The 12,535-nt window shown below is 39.5% G+C and overlaps 1 protein-coding gene across 1 annotated transcript in view; it reads left to right on the forward strand.

Annotated features, from left to right (window-relative positions):
• The window catches only part of GPC6 (glypican 6), a gene marked incomplete at both ends in the record, with an annotated part of 769,154 nt that overhangs the window by 236,333 nt on the left and 520,286 nt on the right, over positions 1-12,535 (forward strand). The window contains one exon of the mRNA XM_082304914.1: positions 4,514-4,672. Coding sequence (XP_082161040.1) covers positions 4,514-4,672 — 159 coding nt within the window. The remainder of the gene's footprint in view (positions 1-4,513; positions 4,673-12,535) is intronic.

Here is a 12,535-nt window from a genome sequence, read left to right on the forward strand (position 1 = left end):
GGTGTTCAGAAACATCATCACAAATACAGAAGAAGATCCAAATCTCAAAACAGTGGGCAAGCGATAAATCTGAGTGAGGTTTTTGGTTTAACTCTATTCATCATATTTGGAAAATAATTTAAAATAATATTTTATTTTAACAGAACAATACCACTTTTTTTTTAACTTACAATTAGGATGAAACTATAAAATACTGACTGCCTCAGAAAGAATTGTTTCTGAAATTGTTAAACTTGCAACATGAGCCATAAAAAATTCTGGCTGATGTAACATATTTTCTGTGATCATGCTTCCAGTTCTAATAATGTAACCATCAGGTGTTCAGGAAATCTGGCAGTGAAATTGTTAAGGGTAATGTTATATTCCATAGGGTCTACTGCTCCTTCAGATTGTATATCTTCTGCAAGTAGTTACCACACTCAGATCAGTTCTGGCATTTTGATACACAGTGGAAGCCTTTATTCAGCTTGAGAGTTGTAAGTTGCAATTTTTTAAAGACTCTTGTGAGGTTTGTAGTATGTTATGGGGACACCAAACTGCAATATATCTGAATATAAAACAAGTGCTTTATAAATTGTTTTATCACACTTCAAAGCAATGTGCTAGCAGAATTGCCAAATTCAACTGCAAAACTTGCCAGTTTGGATCATGTGAAGGCAGGTGTGAGATTACAGCTCTAATAAAACTGAAACTGAATACTGGTAGCTGAATTTCTAGTAGGCAGTTGATTTGATTTATATAACATAAGCCACATGAGGAGAGATATGTAGGTCAGCGTCTTCACCTGGAAACAGTGGTTACAAGAGTTGTGGTAGGTTGCTGGGAACTGCTGAGTTAATACTTGTTTAGTCTGGCAAAATGCTGGTGCAGCGTAACTACATTCTGTCAGACTTGCCTGGGGAGACACCATTTGCAACAAGGAAAAACTAGACCTTTCTATCCAATGCCACTTGTGCCATAGAAATCTTTGCTAAAATTAGCATAAGAACGTAGACCATATGGAGTTTCCCAGGGCAAGAATTGGTACATTAGCTGTGAGCACATTTTCAGCCTGCAAAATACTTAAGGTGTGCAAATACACAAATCAGTGATTAAACTCCTTTTGGAGTAATAGAACAATATATTACAAAATGCAAATGGTAAATGATCCTGTTCAGGGAAATAGAAGCAGCACAATCAAATATAGCCTGCAGAGTTATTTCCAATCCAAGCAGTCTGTTATATCACAGATTTGCACAAAAAAAAAGGGGGCAAAAAAATCCAAAATAAAGTACACACCCCTTAATTAAAAAAAAAAAAAAAAGAAGTCTCCGCTTTTTTTGTCCAAGGAATGAACTAATGACCTGGCGATTCTAACAGGAGTTGGAGGTTTAATAAGAACAAACACAAAATGGTAATTGCTGCTTTAAAAAAGGAAACTAAGATGAAGCATACAGAAATGACTGTTTGTGAGAGAGTTTCCATTCACCATTCCCAGGAAAGGGACCAAGGTTTTGTCCAAGTTGTGAGCCTTTGGAGACTGCATGGTCAGTGCAAACATGCTAGGGCTTATGAGCCATAATTTCTAAAGACTTCATCTTTGCAAAGTATTCGTGAACCTCTTAGGGCTACAAACACTCCATTGGCACTGAGCAATGGAAAATGCTTTTGCTTTACCTATAATCTGACCTGACCCTCCAGTGCAGAAAACAGGAGGAGCAAAAAAAATCTTGAAGCAGAATATGAAGAGTAACACAATATTTACATTATTATTTCTTTCTACCAAGATGCATTCAGTATATGGCAGAGGAGGAGAGAAGAACTAGAAATGTTGTTTTAAAAAAGCTGATTACAGTTTAGCAAAAGTTTTTGTGATGAAGGCGGGTGGTTAGTATAGATGATTTAGGAAGATACACCGTCAGGAGAGGAAAGCAATGAGGTGGTGTAGAAGTTGTGAGTGTGAGTTTCGTATTTCAGCAGTCAAGAGCCTCATGAATCAATGATGATCCAGTGAATTAAAAAGAAGAAACTTAATGAAAATATGTGTATAAGAAATAAGTGCAGCAGGAATTCGAATGAGTCTGTAGCAGCCAAGGTGGGAAGTCATTTTTGTAGTAAAGAGAAAGTAAGACCATAAATAAATAAGCGTGGGAAAAATGAATAAAAAAAGACTGCTATACTGAGTTCAGTATGCTTTAGTTTGTTAAAATACTTAGCATAACATAATGTCTTAAAAATCTAGACCCGTGGCTGTTACTCACTAAGCACAGTGCTTTGCTGGTTAGCATTAGTTCAACTGATAATCTGGCAATTCTGAAAAACAGAACCAGACAGAAGAGAAAAAAAACTTGAAATGAACAGAGGTAATAAAACTGAATTTTATAAAAATTTTTGACTGCAACAGCACTAGAGGACATTATCATTACAGAAAGCATAAACTACCACTGTGGCTGGAACTGGGATAGTAGGTCTACACGGTGCTTTCCAATGACCAAAAACCCCTGGGTTTATCGAGGAAGGGGTTTACAGATGTTATGGATAGGGTATATTTTTTTATTTAATCAAGCACACAGCGCTGCTTCTAATGACACGATATTTCAGCTTTCCTTGTCTTTCTGACATCTAATAAAAAATCAGAACATTACTGTTACTAAAATAATTCTTATGGTGTCGTATTATGGTACCTCCACAGTCACATGTTACCTGTTGAATAGTCTCAGTTTAATGTGACAGTGATGCAGAGGGTAAGGCAACCATTATTTTGCCACTATCATTTATGTTTGACAGCAGCTGGCTCACCAGTCCCTGTATGTGTAGTTTATGGCTTAGATGCGTGATTTGGAGAATGGAGAGGAATTAATTTATTGTGTTGGGAGGGTGTAGTAGACATGGGAAACAATCCTTAAAATATTTTGATGGTCATGGGGTATCTCTTTTCCCAGGTTTATACGATGTTTTATATCATGGTGCCTTTGGACATGGCTGGGACTTGTAGGTAGTACTGCCGAACAGTAACTGGTAATAATGAAATGATCCTTCCTGAAGATGTATATCTGTGAGCTTTTAAAAAGTCTTGAGACTGCTAAAAGAAATCTCATGGCATTACAGTTCATATATTATGAACTCTTGCAGAAAAAACAAACTAAGACAGGGCGATGGTTCAGGATTGAGGAATGACTAAATTTCAAATTAAAAGACTTCATTCAAAAACTGAAATAAAAATTGGAATAAGGTGAGGGCAGACTCAAGACAATGTTTATTCTAAGCATGTGCAAACTTCTTTTTGATGCTGTTTTCAAAATGATGCAGCAGCTAAATGTATTATACCCCTGGGAAGCATAAACCTTAGGGCCTGATTCTCCTCACTACATAATAGAAGAATGGTGAAAAGTAGCCTTAAAGTAGGTATAAGTTGCATTTAAATCTTCTTTACAGCTCAGCAGTGGTAGAAAGGAGCCTCAATATAAATGAGAATCAGGTCCCCAGTATTTATTTAACCCTTGGGCTTTGTATATCATTTTATTTGCACCTTTAAGGGATTTGCAGAGGGATTTTTAATCAGGATTCGGTGTACAGAAAGCTAAATGTTTTCATTGCCTTACAAGTAACTTTAATCATAGAGGCAGATCATTCTTTTTATTTCTCAAGAGGGAATGGTAGAGTTTCCTGCCTTTGTACAAACTGAACTAAATGTTTCTGACACCCATAGTACAGTGTCAATTGGAAATTCACATTTCATGTAATAACAGACCATTTTAATTTCATGAGCTAAAGAATTGGCTTCCACTTGCAAATTGTACCGAAGAAAGCAATATTGTCAGAAGAACTGGCACAGTGCTTCAAGAGATAAATCTATTGAATTAAATAAGAGGCTTTCATTACCTTTTACGTAGCATTTTCTGTATAACATAAGCATTAATTAAACTCTTCATTGCTTTCTCCTATTCAGCAGAGCACTTGCTCAGTCTGACAAGAAATGCTGCCCAAGAAAACATGTGGCACCCAAACACAGTCATTAAAATACACTTAGTCAAGCAGAAGCGAAGGAAGGGTACAAGGGGAGAATGCCTTGGTGCATTTGGGCAAGTGGGACCTATCTACAGAAATACATAATTTCTGTTTTTCAGGTTTTCACAGCTCCAATGACTTGTAACAGGTCATCTCACTAGGTATTTCTCCAGGCATTTTGAATACAAGCAGAAAGCAAGCAATTGCCTTTGAATTTCTAAGAATATGTCTGTTTATGAGGAAGGCTTCTTCAGCATGAGGAATCACTTTTGGCGTGAGACAGTTCTACATTTTGAAGTATGAAAATGACTCTGCAAAATGTGTCTCCCCACCTGTGTGAGGAATGCCCAACTATGGCAAAGCTGTTGATACAGATTCAAAGTGTTCCCTGTCAAGTAGATAAGCCTTAAAGAGTTCTTTGGGTAGTCCACTTTCCTTTAACTGAAGAGACATCATGTATATTTGGTTCTGACACATTTCTATCTGTATTCAAATATTTCTAATTCCTTTTTTCTTGTGATTCCAGGGGAACATTTGAGAATATGCCCTCAGGAATATACATGTTGCACCTCAGAAATGGAAGACAAGTTAAGCCAACAGAGCAAACTGGAGTTTGAAAACTTGGTGGAGGAGACAAGTCACTTTGTACGCACCACTTTTGTATCTCGGCACAAGAAGTTTGACGGTAGGCTGGATATAATTTGCTTATTTTCAAGGTTATGGGATTTAAAAATCAATTATCCATAATAAATTCCAATGTTCTTTTCTTTACAATTAGATATCACATTTGCAGTTGTCAGTTTGGCTAAAGATAAGGGTTAACTTACAGCTGGTATGCTTATCAGCCTTGTGAGTATTGCCTTTAATTACAATGACATCAAGAATCGGACTGTTAAGCGCCTACAGGCTTGGCTAATGTTGAAAAAAGAGATTAGATATGCATAGAGAGGTTTATAATTTTTGTCTGCTAGTTTCAAATGCAAAATTTAGGTTTGCAATTATGTTCACTTTTGCAAGATGAACTGTGGATCTCCCATGATTTTTGTTATTGCAAGGCAGGGTTTTTTGTAGCCTGCCTTTTGTCGCCTTAAGGCTGTAGTTCTTTCCTGCATGATTTCCATGTGATGTACAGAGTCTCTTAGAGGGCTTCGGGCTTCCAAACACTAAGGCCTCAGTTGCATTTGAGAGGGATTGTCATGCAATCCACTTGAACAGTATTGAACACATCCTTTATACCTAGAAAGAATTGACAAGGACAGTTTGGCGTTTTTATTTGTTTCTAATCAGTACTCCAATCTCTTCTGGTCCTCAGGCTTTTTAAGATCTTTGTAAGATGAAGAGTTCGGTGTCAGAATTTGCTAAATGCGTGTCTTTAATAGTGAACATTAAGCAGTTTTTATGGTTGTGTCCATACTTACAAGTCACACTGTATTGAGCTTTTCTCATAAACTGCAGATGAGCAAAGAGTAAAAGACCTTCAGAATATTCAGTCATGGCTTTATCTAAATATGAAATCTGTATTTGTGTTGAACGTGTCCCCCTGAGCATTCCTGAATATGTGTTAGTCAGAAAAGGTCTGGCACTACGAGGTGTAAATTGGCATTGCAAAGAGGATTGCAGAGCTGTGTCTTTTCCTGTAGGTAGAAAACCTGTAAATAGGTGCAGTAAAGCTGGCTAACCCCAGGTAACGGGGCATATGCACACATGTAGAAGAATGGTAGCAAGGTTATCCTTGAAACTTGAAGCTTACTTCGAAACTCTGAGGTCGCATTCAGAAAAAAGTGAAGAAGTCTCTTAACTCCTTAGGGTAATTCTGTATCATTCTCTTTATCCAATTAAAGATTTTTTTTTTTTTTTCCTAATATTGATTCTCTCAATATGACATGGAAGGGAAGATGAATTATAAAAGGATGGAATGGGAAATGGATAATACGAGGATGAGCTGGAGAAAAGTCCCCAGCAGCAGATCAGATGCTAATATAATTTAGAAAGTGTCCTTAGTCCTTGGAAGGACTGCAGTGTGGATGACTGTGCAGCGCTCTGCATTGTGATTGCTTCCCTTTTTAATGTGAAATTGGAACTTTTTGTATAGTGGATTTTCAAAATTTTACTTGGCTTCAAAGGACCTAAAAAAAAAAAAACCCAGAAGTTGTTTGCAGTATTCCAAGATGAGTATGCAAGCAGAACAGACGTTTCAAACAACCTATGGCACGTACAGGGCTTTTCTCTTTTTCTAGAAGGAAACCGAGATGATCGCTGGCGTTCAGTGAGCAGTGCCGTTTACTGAAAACGCTGGGCTGATTTACCACAGAGCTCAGATAGTACCTTACTAAATCTTTGGCAACTTGAGGCATTTTCATATTGCAATGAACTTAAGCACATTATGGCTTTTTCAGTAACCTGAAATTCTGGATCTTAATACTGACAGTAAGGTATATAGCTGAAAGTTACTGACCTGTTGTAAATATTGCGTTCTGGGATTCTTATGGATCCGCTCTGCAGGAAGTTGGATTAAAAGACAAAGTGGTTTCTTCTGGATTATCATTGATGTTTTAAAGGGGATTTGCCATGTGAAGTCTTAGCAAAGACCAATTGTACTTTGTGTATACTTTCAGTATTTTAACGCTATTCTAAAACTATTCAAAAGTTGTTCACTTATATGGAAAAACTGCTTAGTCTTTCTAGAAGGGCAAATACATTAATGGAAAAATATATTCACCTAATAGGCTGCCTTTCAGTATAAAACCAGCTAGATTTGTTTCAGTTTAAAATAGGATGTCGCTTTTTGGTGTAAAGCAAATATTGGATTATTAGATAATGTCAATGTTTTAACTCTTCAAGAATCATCTTCTTTTTGTTTTAATTTGGTACTTTGGTTGCACAAGGGAGTGCTGATTCATGATTCTGCCATTTGATGCTAGGACACCAAAAATAACAAGCCAACTGTGACGATTTTATGGAAGTTGTGTACAAGACTTGTGTTTATCAAGAGCAGCATATCTAAGCAATAACAGAATATATGAACATTTAAGTAAAGGTGAGGCAGAGAGTATATTAGCATTGCTCCCATGAAGAGTTAATTTAAACTAGTGTTGCTGCCAGCCTCTTTGTTCATGCAGACATTTATGTCATTTTACAAACTCTTGAAAGGGATGTGGAAGGTCTTGTAGATTTTTGCAATTTTTTTTCTGCTGTACCAGGCATGTGTTAGGGTAATGCTAATCTTTGCAGCATAAGACTTTCTAGGGATATGTGAACTCTTTGTTGAATTGTGATCTGACCTTCATATGCCTTGCCTTTCTTATCTTATTTGCTTTCTGTCCCACATCCATACATTTAAGCATAGATGGAATGATTTTCTGATTTCCATTTTGAGAGGTGATTTGAGGTCTGTTTTCCTTCTCAGGATTTTGTCTCAAATTCCTGTTCATGATCTAATCTACAAGGAAACTCAGTCTGCTGTAATTTAAACATAGTCTCTTTAACCTCTGGTCAGACACACGTTCTTACGCAGAATCGCAGAATCAGAGCATGGCTGAGATGTGAAGGCACCTGGCGATGGCCTAGTCAACACCCCCTGCTCAAAGGTGGGTCAGCTACCGCAGGTTGCTCAGGATCACGCGCAGCCAGGTTTTGAATATCTCCATGGATGGAGACTCCACAGCCTCTTTGGCCAACTTGTACCAGTGTTTGACCATCCTCACAGTAAAAAAAGTTTTCTTGTGTTTAGATGGAATTTTCTGTTTTTTAATTTGTGCCCATTGCTTCTTGTCCTGTCACTGGGCTCTGTTGTGAAGAGCCTGGCTCCGTCTTCTTTAGTCCCCCCACCAGACATTTACACACATTGATGAGATCCTCCGGAGCCTTCTCTTCTCCAGGCTGAACAGTCTCAGCTCTCTGAGGCTCTGCTCATAGGAGAGATGGTCCAGTCCCTTCATCATCTTACTGCCCTTTGCTGGACTTGCATGGGTATGTCCACTTCTCTCTTGTACTGGGGAGCCCAGACCTGGACCTTGCACTCCAAATGAGGCCTTACCAGTGCTGAGCTGAGTGGAAGGTTCACCTCCCTCAGCCTGTGGGCAATGTTCCTATACAATTTCTATGTCAGTTTTATATTTAATTTTACCTGAAGTGCAGTATGTTCCAAATCTACAAGAACTAATTTCTGTAAAAACTGTAAGCACAAGAAGCTAAATATGAAATTTGTAACAGAGAACTTTCGCAACTACTAACTGTTTTGGAACAGCTATGATCAGAAGAAATTATTTCTTTCTTTTACCTGGCAATCAGTTCTTGCATCCTAAAGCCCTGCACAACCTTCTGAATCTGAATTCTCTCAGTGCCAGGAGGCACACAAGGCGCGAACATCATTCTTCCACTTCGATCGGTCTGCGGCTGCGTGCCGTGCCGCTTCCCAAGAGTTCCAGCCTGCACCATTCCTCTCAACCTCCACCATCCGACGCCAGGTCGTTTTTGGGCGACCCCGCTTTCTTCTTCCCTCTGGAGTCCACCCAAGGGCCACAGCGCAGTCTTCTGTCGGGTTTTTCCTCAAGACATGACTGATCCAGTTCCATCTCCTCCTCCTCACTTCGTTATTGATTTTCTCCATCCCTGTTTTTTTTGAAAGTTGATGCTCGTCGTTTCTGCAACTTTTTTTTTTTTTTTTTTTCTGGGAGGAGGTAGTTGGCCTCCTGCCCAACCCCCATGACTTGGAGGGCCAGTGGTTTTTCTGTCAGGGTGGCCTTCCCTTAGGCTGCGTTGGTTCGCGGCACCTTCTTCAATTTTATCCGGTGCACCCTCCAGAGAGGGATCCCCTATCCACCACCCAGGGGACGCGCCTTCTAGCCGTGCAGCCCCAGCCGAAGGCCTGCACAACCTTACTCATTTCTTATTCATCTGTCCTCCACATTTCTAAGTGACTGTCACTGTGTTGCAAGTTTTAACTGCTCCATTCTTCTAGATTCATTTTTTATTAAGTGTTTTATTCCTCATAGTATGTGAGGTTCGAAGATGTCTCGGAACCAACGGTCTGACAATAGTATTTTTCACTTGGTTTCCATATTCTAGACAATCGGTATGAATTAGCATGAGTTACTACACAACATAATACCAGCTGCCAGTTGTTTCTTGGCTAAGCCTTATGTGCAGATGTTTACATCTGTATTGCCCACATCTGTATATTTGCCATTGCATTGCCATACTGGATGGTCATTTCAAAAAAATCAGTATCGGCAATTTCACTAATGGGTGCATGAGGATCCAGGGAATATTCTCTTGAGAATCTTGCCTCAGAAAGCAAGCCTTGAAATGAGAAGAATTCCTTTGCTCAATGTTCTAGCAAAGAATGCAGTATCTCTTCTAGCAATGGGACTCACAAACCCTTCCAAAAACTAGGAAAAGGAACAAAAAAGCCTTCCAGCAGAGAGGAAGCACACAGGAAGTGAAGAGTTCCAGCAGATACGGATTTTTCTTTTTCCTCAAGGTTTTGGGTAGGACTAATCCAAAGCAGACATGTAATGATGAGCTGTTTCTTGTTCCTAGCAATAGACAAGCAATTGTGCTCCAATTTTTGGACCCCCACTGCATACCTCAAAGAAGCTTAAAATATATTATGCTCCCAGTGTAGCTGTAATAGTATCATCTTATTATCACCAATTCCCTTGCATAGTGGCATTGCTGAGCAGCTGTTTCACAGACAAGCCAATTTCTTTTAAGTATTGCTCCATCAGCAGCTGAAACCAGCCCTACTGGAAGGTTTTGTCGTGAATGTTAATGAGGAGACAAGTAGCTGCTCAGTGACATTTTCTCAGTAATCATTTGAGTAACTATAGGAAAATCATAGCAAATAATTTTAATTTAAGCTAAATAGATCTGAACCTGATAAAAGAGACGGTATCTTCTCATTAAAAAAAGTGCAGTAGTAGTCTTGGTAATGGTGTTAAAAATGAAACAACGTCTAAGAATAGCTGTCGTGAACTTGAATGGATATGGATAGCCTTCAGCAGAATGTGTGAGGCATGATGCCATTTAAGGAAAATAACCTGTATAGCATAAGAACCAATCTGCAGCTGCATTGATCTGTCTTACAGGGTCATCATTCCCCACGCTCCTTTTTTTTACAGTCTAGGAGAACAGTGATCCATACCCATTAGTGCTGCTTATATTTCTTACAGTCATTACCAGCAGCAGCCGTGTAAATTACAGGGCAGGAAAGAAAGTTTCAAAGATAATCCTCCAAAACACCACCTGCAAGAACAGCTAACATCCCAGAAACGCTGTATTCCCTTTTCTTTTCTTGCACAATTTATGAAAGAACATGGAGAAAAATAGTGTTTATGAATCTTACCTTGATATTAGAGCTGACAAAAATGTGTTTTGTGAGGCTGCTTTCCAACAAAGTAACAACTCCTCAATGAGATGAACTCTTGTAGCCAGGTGTAACTATCTCATTAAACTTGACAAAAAAAGCATGGAAAGTAAAATAAGGGAGATGCTGGAAATGGGAATACACTGAGGTTCAGTTGTGTGGCCAATGCAAGTCTTCTGCTCTCTGCTCTGCCTTCCTCCCACCCTCGCTGCCCAGCCTGCCAGCCCAGCCTGAGCCCCAGCACATACCTGGAGCCGCACCGACCTCCCTGGGCTTCTGCAGGGGAGGGGGAGCGCACAGGAGCCCACTCGCACGCTGGTGCTGTCATGGTCAGCAGCTGAAGGATGGACTGTCAGAAGGACTTTTTGTTTCATGCTTTGCTTACTTCGAATGTAAAAGGACACGGTTTTCACGGGAAGGTTTTTGTGTTGTTTCTTTGTTTTTTGGAAGCGGGGAATCAGAAAGGTCTGCCTTTTCCACGGACCTGTTCGGGAGGCAGGAGGCTTCTAAGGAGTGTGGGAATGTCAAATAGATATAGCATAATCTGCGTACTTCATGCAACTACCCATATTATTCTAGTGCTGCCACGTCTGCGACAGAACATGGGTTCCACCATACAAAAGCTGGGGTACCAGATATTTTGGGTTTTAGTTCTGGGCAAGGTGGTGGTGTTTTCAGTGTCACTTTGCAATGTGTTTCCCATCAAATGCAAAATCCATTGCAGGACAGGTGGATTTTTAAAACTCCACAACTGTTCGGCTGTAACAGTGCTATCAGGGCCACAGTTTCCATATAATTCATCTACTGTTTTAACACACTATGTAACTTCTGCATTTGCCAAAATACAGGCCTTAGAGCAGTTAGAAGCCTTAAAAAAAAGGTAACATCTGCTGGGTTGTTGTATGTAACTGCTTGCAAGCCTTCGTTGGACATCTGGCGCAAGTTTCTAAACTTTACAGAGATCCTTGATAAAAGATCCTTTACCTTCTATTTGACAGGAGACACTAATTTTAAAATAAAATATTCTACCCCGATCCAAATCCTGTCAGAGCTGATAATAGCCTAAGAGGAATCTCTATTGCCTACAACCGATTTTAGGGTCTAATCCGCTAAGATTTGTGCTGAGGTTACTGTTTATCAGTTTCATATATTATGTTAGAATTTGTGAATTACATTAGATCAAAATAATTTTTTTTCTAATTAACCAAAAGAGGAAAGGTGGCAAGCCTACAAAACTTGGAAAGGAAGGATTGGCCCAGTAGTAAGAACAGTTTCCAGCCAGGGGTGCAAATTCCTGTAACCTGGTCAAGTCCCATACTGAAAGGCAGAGCTATGGGAGCCGGTGTCTTCTGCACGCTCCCTGCAGCTGGAAATGCACTTTGTGCATTTGGATGGCTTGTTCTCTCTGCTCTTCGGCACCTTCATTTGCTAAGTGCAGCTGGTCAGTGGAGCATGTAATCTTCTAACCAGCTGCAGCAGGTTTATGAAGCTGCAAAGGCAAGGACAAGCTGCTACCCTGTGCTGGAACAGGCAGACATGACCCACTCTGAAATGAATCTTGTTAGAAAGCACGTTGTCCAGGTATAGCCAAATCCCAACAGGCTTTGAGAGGGCAGGGATCCAGTGTTTTCCTGTGAAACAGAAAGCAGAATTTGCCTTGCTGAATATTAGATGTCCACGGTGTAGGGTACTCCTGTAGGTTCGCTCAGTAGTAAATAAGGAAAGATAGATGCAAGTCATGCTGGCCTAAAGTTTACATATCAAATAGGTCAGGAAAAATCTCTCCCTGAAGTCCTTATTTCTCTGTATTGATGAGAGAGGGCATTTAGTTCAGACATAGATGCCTATACTGCGGACTTACACGTTTGTTCAGATAAATTCCACCCTGAGGAACATAATACAGGACCGAAACATCTGAAACACTCTTGAGGTTCTCTTTGTGCTTTATCTGCCTCTTTTACAAAAGTCATCCTCTGTTTTTTTCTGTAGTATTTTGTGGGGAAAAAGACATTAAAAATGTTGAGGCAAGTAAGCATTATGGAAGTCAGTTATTATCTTATGCTGGTTGAAGTAAATGCTGTTGTGTTGAATTCAAATGACATTTAATCTTCGCTGAAGCTCTGAATATTGTATGTTTTTAATATTTTATGATGGAAATTGTTTTCTGAACTTAGTAGCCAA

The sequence above is a fragment of the Platalea leucorodia genome (assembly GCF_965183815.1).
Source record: "Platalea leucorodia genome assembly, chromosome: 2".
NCBI lineage: Eukaryota > Metazoa > Chordata > Aves > Pelecaniformes > Threskiornithidae > Platalea > Platalea leucorodia.